This window comes from Danio rerio, chromosome 19 (assembly GCF_049306965.1).
Source record: "Danio rerio strain Tuebingen ecotype United States chromosome 19, GRCz12tu, whole genome shotgun sequence".
In the NCBI taxonomy this organism is placed as follows: domain Eukaryota; kingdom Metazoa; phylum Chordata; class Actinopteri; order Cypriniformes; family Danionidae; genus Danio; species Danio rerio.
Genome location: NC_133194.1, coordinates 27,885,001 through 27,902,500, shown reverse-complemented (window position 1 = coordinate 27,902,500; position 17,500 = coordinate 27,885,001). Strand labels below are relative to the sequence as shown.

At 35.3% G+C, this 17,500-nt stretch overlaps 1 protein-coding gene across 4 annotated transcripts in view; it reads right to left on the bottom strand.

Annotated features, from left to right (window-relative positions):
- Positions 1-17,500, bottom strand: part of col28a1a (collagen, type XXVIII, alpha 1a) — a 45,409-nt gene that overhangs the window by 24,134 nt on the left and 3,775 nt on the right. Inside the window, exons 1-6 of one of the 4 annotated variants that reach the window (XM_073930827.1) lie at positions 12,661-12,723; positions 12,494-12,579; positions 10,755-10,904; positions 7,099-7,661; positions 4,300-4,320; positions 2,495-2,554 (exon numbers count right to left, since the gene is read on the bottom strand). In XM_073930827.1, the coding sequence (XP_073786928.1) occupies positions 2,495-2,554; positions 4,300-4,320; positions 7,099-7,661; positions 10,755-10,878 (768 nt within the window). In that variant the 5' untranslated portion in view covers positions 10,879-10,904; positions 12,494-12,579; positions 12,661-12,723. Of the gene's footprint in view, positions 1-2,494; positions 2,555-4,299; positions 4,321-7,098; positions 7,662-10,754; positions 10,905-12,493; positions 12,862-17,500 lie in introns of those variants that run through there. The other 3 variants (XM_073930828.1, NM_001348047.1, XM_068215131.2) reach the window with 3 other exon arrangements.

The following is a 17,500-nucleotide window of genomic DNA, read 5'->3' as shown; positions in this document are numbered from 1 at the left end:
AGTTTAAGACTTTATCCTCTAGCTCTCGTAGTAAGTTTTATTTTGAAGCTTTTATTTTGAACTTTATTTTGAAGTGCATAAATCTGTCACCCCGATCAATCCATACGCTGCCAGGGGACTAACACAAGTTTTATAAAGCAGATCGATGTGGTATTTTAACATACATTTTTCAAAATTTTAAATTATAATCTATTGACTAAACTACTGACTTCCGGTAGCTGCGACGGACAAATTAAATGTTTGACAGAGCTACTGTAAGTTGGTTGGACACATGTATGTGGCATTGTAGAAGTAAAATACTGTATAACCTTATACTGTAACAACATGCCAACTAGTTTTCTTGTTTGTTAGAGTCTTCTGTGGTAAACAAACTGTGTAGTAATGGTTCCCATTATGCCCGAAGCTTCCACCTGCTTCAAATGTTATTGTTCAATTAAATGGGCATTATCAGTGGTTATCAGCTGATAGATATGGGCCAGTAAGGGTCTACTGTGCCTACTAGTAGGCTCAGAAAGCTGTTATCATCCATCCACATGGTTAATCAGCTATATCAAAAGAGAAGACTCCAGATCCAGATCTGTTTTTACATTATTGTGATGGTTGGGTTTAGGGTTGGGGTAGACATTAATAAAATACAATTAATGGGAAATTTAATAAATAATATAAATAGTTCTCGTGGTTAATCAGTAATACTAATAGAGAAGACTTCAGATCCAGATCTGTTTTTACATTAGTGTGATGATTGGGTTTATAGTTGGGGTAGGGGTAGACGTTAATAAAATATAATTAATGCGAAATTTAATAAATAATAAAAGTAATTCTTGGTAACATCCGGCCACAGGTGTATGTGATCTATAGATAATTAACCATGTGAATGGATGATAACAGCCTAGTAGACGCAGAAGGCCCCTACTGGCCCATATCTATCAGCTGATAACCACTGATAATGTCTAGTCAATCGAGTGATAACATTCGAATTGGCTGAAGCTTCTGCTACGAATGCATCTTATGTCATGCATCATATGTCCTATACCTCAGTCACACATATTGTGCATTCAGCTGTTACAGCAAGTCAGTGATTAGAGTTCATCATTCAAAATGTGACATTTTTGTTACAAAGACACATCAAGCCACTTGTAAGACATGTGTTAGCCCCCTGGTGTTGTATGGGTTACTTTTACGAAGGATTTTTGAGTTTTCGGAAGCTTCAAAATGAAAGCAACTAACACTATTATGCAGCATGGAAGAGCTGCAAGATAATTTTTTTTACTTTCCATCTCATTCATCAGACAGAAGAAAGTTATATACACTTTCGAGATAACTTGACAGTGAGTAAATATTGGGATAATTTTTAGATGAGCTACTCCTGCTATTTCAATCTGGCAGTGTAGATCAATAATTCTGAACAAGGCAGATCTTAAATGCAGTGAATAGCTCTATATATGGTCAGGCTGGCTATTCAAAAACTACAGAAGCCACACAGTCTGCTCTTTAATGCTTTTCAAACTAGAAGAAAACCATTTAAACCTGGTGGTGCAGATGGCAAATGTTGTAACACTGCATTATAAAATGGTCTACTATACTATGGCATTCTGAAAGCTGAAAGCTCACCACACTGAACAGTCGAGAACTGTTTACCCAGGTTATGGATTAAATGCAATAATATTGTAAATTAGGTTCAATTTCTTGCAGACTGATCATTTTATTTCATGCATAATACCCCAGTGTATCTTCATGAGTCATGAGGATTGATTTTGATGTTGTGTGTATTTAATTTTTAAGTTAAAAAATGGTTTTACATTGAATTGTATTATTTGAACCACCAAGGACCACAGAATCAGCTAAAAAAGTGAATGTTCTACTGAAGAAAAAGTCAGCTGTACATCTTCAATTGCCTGAGGGTGAGTAAATGAACTGCAAATGTTCTTTTTTCCCTTTAACAGCATTATAATGAGGGACAAAATAGAATCCAATGAACCATAGCTAAAAAGATAACTCCAAATAATAAGAGAAATATACATTTCTATGATATTTTAAGTATTTGCAAAGTGTTTGGTGACTTTAAGACTTTGGGTAGTTTGTTGTAGGTATGTGGTGTTAAATATCTCTTGACCCACTTTGCTCGCTGCTACTCTCTGGTTGATGAAATTGTCAGTACAGTTTCCTAGTTAATGTAGCGTTTAATTTAGTTTTTACATAAGTTATTGGTAAAATATCTAATTCCTCCAACTCTTGATTTCTTCACCAAAAAAAAAAAAAAAAAAAAAAAACAGCCAAATGCTGTCATGGTTACTGTCTAAAATAGCTTGTAATATTTCACTTCATTTCACTTATCATTTTTTATAATTTATACCTTCAACTTTTTTTATGTGATTATATTATGAATATCCAACAATAATATCCTGTTTTATCTGTATGGAGGGCTGCATGATGAGAACTGACAGAGCTAACAAACTGACTGAGACAGAGATATGCAGTGGAGATGTGAACTTACTGGATTTCCGGGAAGACCCCGCTCCCCTTTCTCACACAGACAGGATTTGGGCTGTGGACACTGGAACAGAGAAATATTTTATTAAAGATGAATGATAAAACTGTTTATTCCATCAGGTTTTTATGAGGATGATAAACAGCCAATAAACTGCTGATGTGAATTGAATGCAGTTAATATTGATGGTAAAAATCAAAAGGATGTTTCAAAAATACTGATCAAATTACTTTATGACATAGAATCTGAAAGACAACAGATATGAAAGTCTTTACCACACATAACACAAATTTGGGTAATCATAAAAATGGTAAGGAAGTCCGAGCAATCAGATGCTTAAAACCAGACCTTGACTTTTAGGAGGCTTAAAACTGTGCCCCGAGGGACACCATTTAAAATGCATTTTATAATAGTTTATAAAAGGCTATTTGGTATGCGCTGAAGGGAGTTGTTAAGCATTACACAAAGCAGAGAATAGAATGGCCTTTCCTCTTCTCTTTTATGCCATGCCAGGATAATATATCCTAATATAGCTTGGAATGTCGCAATAATCACTGCAACTATAAAATTGTCTGCTTATCCAGGTACTTTTGTTGAAGCTATGTATAACCTATAACTGGGCGATAGGGCAAAAATGCAATCTTGATAAATATTTTCCATATTAAACAATAACGATACATGTTTCGATAATTGTTGTTAATGCTTCCAGATTTAAAATAGTAGAGTACCTTAATGACTGAAGGCACAAAAATTAGAAGGTACATTAAATGGCATAACATAAATTCGCCTGGCAAACTGTTTCATATCAACACACTTTTAGATTCCCAGTGTGGCAAATTTCTTCTGTGTGATTGGCTCTTAGATCAATATAGAGTAAAAAAAAAAAAAAAGTCCAGAGCTTATCATTGTTTATGGAGGGCTGAGGTCAATACCTGGATGGGAGACCACGAAAGGTAGGTTGCTGTTTTAAGTGGTGTTAGTAAAACCAGCAGGAGGCACTCAACCTGCTGTCTGTGTGAGACCTAATCCCCCAGTAAAGTGAAGGGGACACTATACGATCAGTCGTCTTTCGGATGAGACATAAACCGAAGTCCTGACTCTCTGTGTTCGTTAAAAATCCCATGGCACTTCTCGTAAAGTGTAGAGTGTAACCCCGGTGTCCCGGCTAATTGCCTCCATTGGCCCTTATCCGTCATCCTCATCCACTAAATTGGCTCTATCACCATCTCTCCACTCCACCAATAGCTGGTGTGTGGTGAGCGCACTGGCGCCTTTATAGTCTGGCTACCGTCGCATCATCCAAGTGGATGCTGCACGCTGATGGTGGTATGGAGAGACCCCCTTCATGATTGTAAAGCGTTTTGGATGTATGGCCATACACAATAAATGCGCTATATAAATACACATTACATTGTTATTGACATAAATTTTATTGCAATTCGATATAATATTGTTTATCGGCCCAGCCCTAATATAACCAACCATTCAGGTGTTTGTCTTCTTGCTATACAAGCCTGGTGAATTGTGCTTACAGTAACAGATGATGTGTGTTGTTAGGCATGACACAACCTTTTCATAAACTTTATTGGCTAAAATTCTAAATGAATTTAAACATTTTGGCAGTATATTGATTTTTTTCATTGGTTAAACAGTTGTTTAGTGGGATGGCATATCTGTTCTCATAATTAAAACACAGCTATTAAACAATCAGCAACGTTTTATTATCCTTTAATGATTGCACATTATCCACCCCAAATCATATTCACTTTGAAGTAAAATTTACAATATTTTGATGAAATAACTGTACTTACAGCTCTGTTCGCAAGCTCACTCTGGAAAAAAAGAAAAGAGAGCATTATTAAGTAGCACACGGAAGTGTAAACCATTGACATAGCCACATAAAGATTATTAGTGCAAACTGTAAAAAAATATCCGTAAATCAGCAGTTTTTCATATTTTGGGATTTGTTTTTATTTTTCCCCATTAATTTACGCTTTTAAATTGCATTACGGGACTGTGATCTTCTCTTAGATCTTTTAACCTTGAAACGTTATAAAAAGTGACTTTTATTAACATTTTAATGGTTTAAAGTAATTTATTGTCTATGTGGGTGTTGTACATTTCATTTTTGTTATTTTACAAACTCATTCATTCATTCATTCATTCATTTTTTTTTTCGGCATATAGTCCCTTTATTAATCAGGAGTCGCTACAGCGGAATGAACCGCCAACATATTTAGCATATGTTTTAAGCACCCGATGCCCTTCCAACCATCACTGGGAAACACCCATACACTTCCAGTCACACACATACACTACGGACAATTTAGCTTACCCAATTCACCTGTACCACATGTTTTTGCACTTGTGGGGAAAACCGGAGCACCCAAAGCAACCCACGTCAACACGAGGAGAACATGCAAACTCCACACAAAAATGCCAACTGACCTAGACTGTAAATAACAGCCATTAAATTACAGAAATTTACCGTAAAATAATGAACGTTAAATTACAGAAATGTCCTTAAACTGCCATTTCTGTAATTGAACATCTGATAATTTATGGTAAATTTCTGTAATTTCACAGCTGCCGGAAAAAAAATAAACAGAAAATTACAGATTTTTTTTTACAGGCTCGAACCAGCGACCTTCTTGCTGTGAGATGACAGCACTACCCACTGCACAGCCTTTAAAACTTATATATCTCTATATTATTTCTTATACATATTTAAAACTACAAAAATGTCTATAAAAGTCACTTTCTTAAACAGTAGAGTTGATTTTTTAACATCAAAAGTGGACAGAGCAGAGATCAAGGTTTCTCAATGCAATTCACAACTGTAAATAAAAAGAAAACATTCATTTATTCATATATTAGTAATATAGTTCATTGACATACAATATTGTTCAAAATAATAGCAGTACAACGTGACTAACCAGAATAATCCAGGTTTTTAATATATTTTTTTTATTGATGCACGGCAAACAAATTACCAGTAGGTGCAGTAGATTATTAGAAAACAAACAAGACCCAGCATTCATGATATGCATGCTCTTAAGCCTGTGCAATTAGGCAATTAGTAAAAGGGGTGTGTTAAAAAAAATACCAGTGTGGCATTCAATCAGTGAGGTCATCAATTTTGTGAAAAATTGGTGTGAATCAGGTAGCCCCTATTTAAGGAGGAAACACTTGTTGAACATGCATTTGACGGCCTAAGGCAAATGGGTCAAGACACTGTTCAGAAGAACGGGATACATTGATTAAAAGGATGATTGGAGAGGAGAAAACCAATAAAGAGATGCAAAAAAAATTTTTTTTTTTCAGTTAAAATTATCTCTAATGCCTTATAATGGAGGGAAAAACCAGAGAGAAATGGAAGAAAATGGAAGACCACCTCAAAATGCATTGAAAAATAACCAGAATGGCAAAGGCTCAGCCAATGATCTGCTTCAGGATGATCAAAGACAGTCTGTAGTTACCTGTATGTACTATAACAGTTAGATGATGTTTGTGTGAAGCTAATCTACTGTCCAGAATCCCCTGCAAAGAAACAAGGCATGTGCAGAAGAGGTTACAATTTGCTAAAGAACACATCAACTGGCCTAAAAAGAAATGGAGGAACATTTTGTGGACTAATGAGAGTAAAATTGTTCTTTTTTGGGTCCATGGGCCACAAACAGTTTGTGAGACAACCCCCAGACTATGAATTCAAGTCACAGTACACAGTGAAGCAATGTGGTGCAAGTATCATGATATGGGCATGCTTTTCCAATGGTGTTGGGTCTATTTACAGCATACCGGGGATCATGGATCAGTTTACAGATGTCAAAATACTTGAAGAGGTCATGTTGCCTTATGCTGAAGAGTATGTAGCCTTGAAATGGTTGTTTCAACAAGACAATGACCTCAAATACACTGGTAAAGGAGCAAAGTTTTGGTTCCAAAGCAACAAAATTAATGTTATGGAGCGGCCACCCCAATCCCCAGATCTTAATCCAATTGAGAACTTGTAGGGTGATAAAAAAAAAATGCTATTTCTAAAGCAAAACCAAGAAATGTAAATGAATTGTGGAATGTTTGTTAAAGAATCATGGAGTGGAATAACAGCTCTACAAGTTGGTCGACTCCATGCCGCACAGATGTGAAGCAGTTTTAAAAAACTGTGGTCATACAACTGAATTTTAGTTAAGTGATTCACAAGGATTGCTTAACCCTAGAAACAAAAACGTTTGTACAAAAAAGCTTTGAGTTACCGTTCAACTAATTGCCCAATTGCACAGCCTTAAGAGTCTTGTTTGTTTTCTACTGCACCTACTGGTTACTTGTTTGTCATATATCAATAAGAAATATACAATAATCCTGGATTATTTTCATTAGACACGTTTGACTGCTACTATTTTGCACAGTACTGCATTACCTTGGTCATAAAATTTGGCTTCAAAATGAGTAATTAGGTCATAGTTTACTAATTGTACAGAATGATATATTATACGTCCCACAGTTTTCAAATTACTAGTGTTCTTTATTAGTGTACTCTATTTTCCACCTGCATCCTATCCATCTCTTATGCCTTCTAGGCAAAAAAACATGTCATGACTGCAAACACTCACCAGTTCCCTGAAGAGCTTGTCATCCAGCTGTGGGTCAGTAAGGCTGAAGAGGTATTGCTGGGGAGGAGCACTGGCAATAGACCTCAATCTACCATAGTCTTGCTCATCTCGTGAAGATCCTGGCAACCCAATAACAAACATATGGATGTCGTGGATCTTAGCATCGGAGGCTGCAGTCACAGCACTGGGGCTGCGTGGGTGATCATCTCCGTCTGTCAGTAAAAGTGCTGCTCTAAAGCTAGTAGGTGCTGTCTCTTGGGTGAAGAGCTGAGTGGCATTTGAGATGGCATAAGCTGAGTAGGTGCCATGGCCGATGTAGGTCATTGAATCAACTCGGCTTTGGAACACATCTATGTCCTGCCAGTCCCGGAAGTTGTGCTCCAGTGAGACGGTGCTGCTGTATTGCAGGACGGCGAGTCTCACCCGCATCCGCCAGCCGGGAACCTGCATCTGCGTCAGCCTGGTGCTGAAGCGCAACACAAACTCCCTCTGCCTCTCAAACAGCATTGTGGCTTTCTCTGAGCTGTCCACCAAAAACGCCAGCTCCACTGGACAGAATAAAGCTGTAGGAAAATACATGTATGATATTAAATTTTTTTTCAAATTGGTTTGGAACAATTTTGACAAGGAACTGGTGCATTTTTAAATGTCTCAGTACTTAAATAACAACATATTACTGTAGCATAATTTCAAATGTGTCACACATAACCACAGAATATTCTTTACACTACACAAATTAAGTTTCATTTAAATGTTTCATTCACAGTAACTGCCTTTCATGAAGCTATCGTGGTGGATAATGTGGTGGTATGTAATGTGCACTCATTATTGGATTAAAAAAATTATCAGTTGGTGATTGTTTAATATCTACGTTTTATCAATGAAAACAAATAAGCCAACCCACCAAACAACTGTTTAACTAAACAATCAATATAATGTCAAAACCTTTGAATTCATCAAGAATGTTAGCCAATAATTCAGTTTAATGCAATGTTTATGTTATTTATTCCAATAAATCTAATTTATTTCAATTATTTATTTATTTCAATCTTCACGTTTGATCAATGAATTCATTATTTTCCATAGATTTTCAACTTGTTGTCTGATCATTTGTAGGTTACAAATTGCTGCAAGTGCTTTTGTAAATAATTAGTGTTTGTCTGATTGTATGAACATAAGCATCATTTGCTGTGATGGCTGTGCATAGAGTTTTACAGTACAGTAACATTCATTCAGCAAAGTGTGCAATTTGAAACCTGTATCTTGTATTGTTTTCTACTCAATCAACTGATTGTTAAAAGTACTACTTTTTGTTTGGGTGAATAAACCAAATGTCCTCAATACACATTTCCATGATTTTGTGTTTTAAAACAATGATTATGTGGAATGCATGTGCAGTTAAGGCCAGAATTATTAGCCCCATTTTGATTTTTTTTTTCTTTTTAAATATTTCCCAAATGATGTTTAACAGAGCAAGGACATTTTCAAAGTTAGTCAGATAATATTTTTTCTTCTGGAGAAAGCCTTGTTTGTTTTATTTTGGCTAGAATAAAAGCAGTGTTCAGTTTTTTAAAAATCATTTTAAGGTCAAAATTATTGGCCCCTTTAAGCAATTTTTTTTAGATAGTCTACAGAACAAACCATCATTATACATTACTTGCCTAATTACCCTCACCAGCCTAGTTAACCTAATTAATCTAGTTAAGCCTGTATAGAAGTGTCTTAAAACTATTTAGTAAAATATTATTTACTGTCATCATGGCAAAGATAAAATAAATCAGTTATTAGAAATGAGTTAATAAAACAATTATGTTAAAAAATCTTCTCTACATTAAACAGAAATTGGGGACAAATAAACAGGGGGCAAATAATTCTGACTTTAACTGTATTTATATATATATATATATATATATATATATATATAATAAATACATCTCCTTTAAGATCTGGCAACATTTGTGTCTCTTCCTTTATCTATCTACTCTGATTTGTGTATATATATAAATAAATATTATATATATATATATATATATATATATATATATATATATATATATATATATATATATATATATATATATATATATATATATATATATATATATATATATATATACGAATCAGAGTAGATATATAAAGGAAGAGACACAAATGTTGCCAGATCTTAAAAGAGATTGAAATCATATTGGATAAGATAAACAAACAGACTTGATTTCCTGACTGACAGACAGATTTACTGACAGGCACAGTACCGTAGACTGACTGACTGACTAGTTGATTGATTTCCTATCCAACAGACAGACAAACAGATTGATTGACTAATGAACAGATTGATTGATGGATTGATTGATCTTCTGTCATACAGACAGACACAGTACAGATAGAAAAACAGACATTGATTGACTGACAAATTAAAGGCACAGTATGTCATTTTTGCAGCTAGAGACAAACAAAGGCATTGATGACCCCAAGACTGAATTTTTAAATCATGGAAATTGTCATCTTTATTACATCCTTCAGGTTTCCGGTTCATGTATGAGCTAAAGTATTCAAGCTTTCAATCGAAAAAGTATTAAACTATTCACATGTCCTAGCTACATGAAATGCTGTAATGCAATAAGAGGTATCCTTTGCTGTTAATTTTTTTTCTTAATCATCAGTGATGGGGAGACAAAGTTTCTGCTTTAGAAACAGTATCTCTATCTACAATGTCACAGCATGTAAACAACAATATGAACCACTGTGACAATGATTACATCAGGTGCTGATCATGTGTTTTATTAAGTGTTAAAAGATACCAGTATGCGTTTAAAAACCATTTTACGTGACATTTATTGCCATATTGAAAGTGGCAGCAGATAGTTTACCTCAGATCTTGATAATAAAATAACTATAAAATATAGGTTCAAACATGAATGTTGGAACAATGCAAACCAACAGCATCACCATGTAGTTTTAATAATGATCAAGAGGTTTAATATTTATTCTCTATTCTGCACTTCTGCATGGCTGGTAATTAAATGTGTCTGTCCTGTGTATGGTGCAGACAGCCAAATTGCTTGTTGCTGAAATCTTGACGCATTATGTGATGTTAGGACACAGTGTTGGGCTAAAAGCTGTCAAAATAATATGACACAACTAAAATAACTGCAGATGAGAAATGAACGCAACATGGCACAAAAGAGAGTTTGTTTTTTTTATACCACAGTCAACCTCTTCTGGTTCTTCCCTTCATCATACTAAAGACATTTTAAGGTTCAGTTAAAATGCGAATAAAGAGCAATAAAATGCACAACATGTTAAACCATTGTTGGTGTTTCCCTGTTTTCTATAAAACCAATCTGGAAATCGAGGGTGTGTGATGTCATTGGAGACACTGACCATGGTCCGTGTCTCTAGTTAACATGGCTAATTTCTCTGGTTTTAAACATTATTTGAAACATTTTTTTTATAATTTCAGCGCATAATTCAGCAAAAAAAAAAAAAAAACTATTTTCAAATTGTGCCTTAAATTGATTTACTGACAAAAACAGTAGAAAAACACGACAGACAGAGAGATTTAAAACGTTTTTTGATTGATTGATTGATTTTATAATTTTTTATTCATTCATTGATTTACTGACAGAAACACAGCAGATAGATATAGGATTGCTTACTTTTGACTCCATTTGTGTTGACATTGTTGTCGGGCTTCTGTCTGTTTTTTCTTCTGTTCTGGCTTCTGGCACTACAGCACAGAATAAGCAGCAGCAGACACAGCATCACTGCACCACACTGCATCCTTCTTGTTCATTCACAATGTCACTCTACAAATGAATCACATTATTGATCTGTTATTCATTAAATTACTGATATTAGTAAATCTATGATCCCATTATTGAAAAAACATTACAGAAACACTGCAGATCGTCGTAGAAGATGTTATCAGTCTCTCCAGGATTTTGCAGGAGCTTTCTTTTTTTCTTTTTACTTTCTTTTTTATATTTGCAGCCTAAAATTATGGATTTAGTGACAGTTTGTCTTAAAATGTATTCAACTGTTTGCTTCAACAGCGTTTGCTTCAAAAGAATAATTCTCTTGAGCCATTGGACTTGTATAGTTCTGGAGTGACTGATTAATACAGAGATATTTTTACAACCAAAATCAACAAGTGCTCTAAACTTTGGGATCGTAGTAGGGTAGACAATTATTGTACATTTTAATATGCAATAGATGCTAAATAAAACCTTTCATGAAAGCAGTTAGCCAGGTAAGGACGTCCTTAAGAGTGATTTTACTATGTTAAAAGTTGTTTTTTTACATAATGAACACCCAATTATCCATGGTAATGATCTAATGAACTTTTTGCTTGTTTTCATATGCTTTCAAATTATCCCCACTCTCCATAGAAGCTTATAATTCATTGCAGTGATTAATAGTGCAATTAAATATAGGTCAACCCATGAAACTAATGGTTACAACTTATTTAAATGTGAAAATCTGCACACTGACAGTAGTAATTATGAGAGGTCATGAAGGGCATATCCTATGAACTGTCCTGAGGCAGTCATGCACGTGGCCTGTCCATTTCTGCCCTAAATCTGCTACAAAAACACTACACAGAAACTAGCATCCAGTAATTGCAATAGATTTAACTATTGTAGAATTGTACATTTTATTTTTTCACCACTAAATTAAAAAATTCAAAATTCATAATCAAAATTATGACTTTATTTTTCAGTATTGTGAGATTTTTAAAGTTTATATCACACAATTCTGACTTTATATCTTGTAATAGCATTTTTTTGACGTCAGAACTTTTAATTCAGACTTCATGTGAATTGTAAGTTTATATATCTCTGAATTCTGACTTTTGTTGATAGTTGATTATCTTGAGAATTCCGAGATAAGGTTAAAAAGTCACAAAAACTTTTTTTTTTTTTTAATTCAGTGGCAGAAATGGAAAAATAGACTTTGACAAGAGTCATCAGAATTGTTTATCATTATACATTTAAATTACTTAAGTTAATTACATTACTCAAATGAATACCCGTTTTCAAAGATTTAACAAAACAACAAACAATCAACTTGTATTTAAAACAAAAATCTATTAATTGCTATGTTTTAATTTAAACATTTACAAAGCTTTTTCTGTGCTGCAACAAAAATAGTTAAATAACATCTCAACATAATATTTAAAATAAATCTATTCATATATTATTTACTTATATGTATCATACTTTCTCTCTCTCTGTATCCTGAAAATCTGAACTTTTTCCACTTTGGCTTAATCATCTAAACAACTGTACCACACAAAATATTTTCAATAATGTATGCAATACGCTTTGTTGTGTCCTACAAAACAACAAAAGTGAAAAGTTAGCATTAGCGTTAAGTGACTGAAGTAGTTCCTCACCTATATGTTCACTGCTGTACTGTCCTTCTCCTTAATAATCCAGTCCAGTCATTGAGCTCCTGTTACATCCTCATGAAGTCTGATATCTCCGTTTGAAAAAGCGAGAGGCAGAATAAGCAAAGTTTCATTGAAGCCAGGCATATAATGAGTGAATAATGCAGTAATACCCTCTCTATAGTGTGTCAGAGCTCAGTGTGCCAGTATCCCGACAGTAACCGGCTCACTGCTCTGGGACTCATAGAGTTAAACCCCCTTTTGTTAGTGGATTGGGAGGGCGATTATTCTGACAGCCTTGATTCCTGTATTCCTGTCAAATGTTTTATGCACGTCTTATCAGCCATTAGCTCACAGACATACAGTAAAAAAAAAAAAAAAAAGAAAAAGAAACACTGAAAAAATAAATGTCTGAGTTTAATTGAGTTATTTAGCTAATGTAATAATAGATTGCCGTCTAACTACAGCATGGGCAGATGGTAGAGGAAAATCCTTTGAGAAATCGGCAGGTCTAAACTGGATTTCTGTCAATGTCCTCAAGGTAAAAACGTCTCTTTTAGAAATATCTCTCTCGCCTCAAAAATAGTTTTTAATAGGACTTTCTCATATTTATTGAACCAAATTTTAACCAAAATTTCAGTTTTTTAGAAGTTATTAAATACTATTTTAAAGACTTTTTGTTTGTTTCTGATCAGTAAATCATTACAAAACAAGGTTTAGACAGATGAATTTATCTTCTAACCTTTATACATGCATCTTTATGCACCCACTGGCCACTTTATTAGGTACACCTTACTAGTACCGAGTTGCATCCTCTTTTGCCATCAGAACTGCCTTAATCATTCATGGCATAGATTCAAAGAGGTACTAGAAATATTCCTCAGAGATTTTGGGGCATGTTGACCTGATAGCATCACACAGTTGCTGCAGATTAGTCAGCTGCACATAAATGATGTGAATGTCCCATTCCACCTCATCCCAAAGATGCTCTTTTGCAGGGATCGCCAAACTTGTTACTAGAGGTCCAGTGTCCTGCAGATTTTAGCTCCAACCCTAATCAAACACATCTGAACAAGCTAATTAAGGTCTTACTAGATATACTTGAAACATCCTGATGGTGTGTTGAGGCAAGTTGGAGCTAAATCCTGCAGGGCACCAGACTTCCAGGAACGAGATTGGTCACCCCTGCAGTATTGGATTGAGATCTGGTGACAGAGGAGGCCACTTGAGTAGAGCGAACTCATTGTCATGTTCAAGAAACCCGTCTGAGATGATTTACGCTTTGACATGGCGTGTTATCCTGCTGGAAGTAGATATAAGAAGATGGGTACACTGTGGTCATAAAGGGAGGTACATGGTCAGCACCAATACTCAGGCTGTGGCACAGTGCTCAATTAGAACTAATGGGCCCAAAATGTGCCAAGACAATATCCTCAACATCCTTACACCACCACCACCTAAACCATTGATACAAGGCAGGATGGATCCATGCTTTCATGTTGTTGACGCCAAATTCTGACCCTACCATCTGAATGTCACACAAGGCAGAAATCGACACTCATCAGGCCAGGCAATGTTTTTCCAATCTTCTACTGTCCAATTTTGCTGAGCCTATGCAAATTGTAGCCTCAGTTTCTTGTTCTTATTGACAGGAGTGGTCCCTGTGTGGTCTTCTGCTGCTGTAGCTAATCTACCTCAAGGTTGGATGTGTTGTGTGTTCAAAGATACTCTTCTGCATTCCTTGGTTGTAACGAGTAATTTTTTTAAATTACTGTTGCCTTTCTATCAGCTAGAACCAGCTAGAACCAGCTTTCTATCAGCTAGAACCTTTCTATAAGCTAGGGTTCTTTGTAAACCCTAGAGATGGTTGTGCGTGAAAATCCCAGTAGATCATCAGGTTCTGAAATACTTAGACCACGCTCTAGATGCCCAAAAGCATTTAGTTATTGTCATGTCATAGGCTGATTAGAAAAAAACTGTGTTAGTGAGCAGTTGGACAGGTGTACCTAATAAAGTGGCAGGTGAGTGTATGCTCCCACTTTCAAAAACATTAAATTAATAATTTGGGAAAGTTTTATATGTTTAATTACTGTCATTCTGTAACAGCCATTCTACTTCATATATTGAATAGGTTACATGTATTTCAAAATAATCCCCTTTGCAGATAATAAAACAACAATGAATGGTGAAATCAAACGTTTGATGGTGTCTTTTCCTGAATGTATTTCCTTGAACTACACAGGTCAATTATTGGTCATGTCACATACCCTTTTCCCAAGTTGTCAACTTCTGAAAACATTCCTCCATCCATCTGATAAATCTCAGTTCTCTGAAAAATGTGGAAACTATCAAAACCTCTTGATGCCCAATGAGTGAAATATATCTCCACTGAAAGGCTACAAAACTATGACAGGACAACGAGGCACTCAAAATGACTTACAGTCAGGAGGAGTCAGAGAACATTCACAAATCAGTTTTTACAGATATCACTGGTTAATAAAGTGTCAGTTGTCATTGGTCTGCCTCTCAAAGTCTAATATAATAGTAAATCTATTAAGAAAACTTGCTGTGCTAAAAACTAAGCTACCGTACATCTGATTAGTTAAAGATCAGATCGTATTACATCAATTTTGACAACGTGATGTCATCAAGAGTCATATTTTTAAACTGCACTTAAAATGTCACTTAAAGCACAAGTCATAATTTGAAATTTGACACTTGGTGCAGTGATCACTCACTTAAACTGTATTTACATCCTTATTCTTTTTTCGTGGCTGTTTTACATGGAATTCTTTGGTCAAAGCTGAAAAGTTTGAATCTACAATTTATTTTATCCAATATCAAGTATTTATACTTGGAGATTTGGAGATCTGGAGATACAGTGATCCAGAAGGTATTAATGTCAATTATTTAAAGGGTAATTATGATTAAATTATTATTAACTGCGTATGTTTTGTCATATATTTTAAATAATTTCTACAATCAACAAGAATGCACTGGCATACATTCAGCTTGACATTGAATGTTCAATATTTGCAAATGTATGGGATGTCTCTAAAGTCTAATACACAACATACTATAGCACTTACAGTCATAAAACCAATTGAAAAAGTTCATCCAGTTATCATCTACACCAGCGGTTACCAACAGGGGGGGTCTCAGCAAGCTTTGTGGGGGGTCACGTCATATTTAAATAATTTTTAGAAGTGGACGATTAGGAGAACAATCATGTTGTCTTAGTTTATTTCAACCCCCAGGCTGACCAAAAAAAAATAAAAAATGGACAAACTTGTAATTCATCCTCCATCCTCGGTCTCACTGATTTGCCTTCCGCAGTTAATAGTAAGGAAGCTGGACCCAGGTGAGGAAGCACCAAACATTTTGGGTCACAGTGCTGAAATACTAGAAACACCAAGATAGTTACCTGAACTATGGTTTTATTCCATTTTCTCAAAGCAAAGAGTCCCTGACCCAGCCAATAGTATCTGGATGCAGCCTTTTTGATCCAAACTGAGATTGCATTTTTTTAGGGGTGGGGTTAGGTGAGCGCATCAAAAAGCATTGGATGCAGCTCAGATTGCACTGCACCAAGTCTTCATCCAGACCCCTCTCGACCCAGTCACAGTGCATTATCTGTGGCAAAGTTCTTGCTAACGAAAGCATGAGACTGTCCAAGTTAATAAGACATTTGCAGATGACTCATGCCCAATACCGCAACAAGCCCAGAGCGTTTTTGACCGAAAGGAGCAAAGGCTTAATTTTTTTAGTTACAAATGGCCTACTTTACTATGTTTTGCTTTTATATTTTACATTAGGCTATTACTTGTGCATAAACATATCTAGATATAGTAATAAACAAATACTTTGTTTGAAAACAACATTTTTGTCATCATTACTGCAAACTTATATTAATTGTAATATAATATATATATAAACTTATATATATTAAATGTGGAGGGGGATCTTACAATTGTTTCCTGGTGAAAAGGGGGTCTTAGGCAAAAAAAAAAGGTTGGGACCCACTGATCTACACCTATGAGCGTTTACATTATGACCCCAAACTAAAGCAATAAGCCCACTGAATTGTCTAATATAGCAGTGTGCTCACACTAAAATAATAATAATTCTTGATGCTTAAAATTTTGTAGAGTTTTTAATGGTTGGATCAAATGAAGTTTTCTAGTCATCTCAATTTACATCAGTCAAACGGACTAAAATATTGTATATAATAATAATAAAAAAGCTGATTATTAGAGTTTGAAGTATAATATATATTGTGATGCAGGGCATCTCAGGAACAGTGCACATTATAAGTTTTCATGTGCCATTTTATAGAGTGGTTTTCAAAAAGTGGCTAACAGATTGCCAAATGATAAAGTATCATCCAGTTGTGTGTCATCGGAGATTGTAAATCAGGGGTGTCGAAACTCGGTCCTGGAGGGCCGGTGTCCTGCTGGTTTAAGCTCCAACTTGCTTCAACACACCTGCCAGGAAGTTTCTAGTATATCTAGTAAGAGTTTGAGTAGCTGTTTCAGGTGTATTTGATTAGGGTTGGAGCTAAACTCAGCAGGACACCGGCCCTCCAGGACCGAGTTTGGAGACTCCTGCTGTAAATCATTGTTCACAGTAACTGCAGGGCCATATAGTGCAACAAATCACCAGCAGATACAACAAAAGTGACCATGGCAATGAGTTACAGCACAGACTTCTGTATAAAAACCCCAGCCATAGTGACTGAACACTCTTGCCAAATCCACATGACTATCAGCAGTGACTAATCAAAATGCTTCTGACTGGCCATTACGTTCATTACCTCAACAGAAGCATGTGTAATTAGTCAGAAGTTTCATAATGGGAAAAATGTGTAAATGTGTCTATTTCGTTTTTATTTTGTTTTTTCGGATTAGTCCCTTTGTTAATCTGGGGTTGCCACAGCGGAATGAACTGCCAACTGACCCAGCATATGTTTTACGCAGTGGATGCTCTTCCAGCTGCATGCAACCCATCACTGGG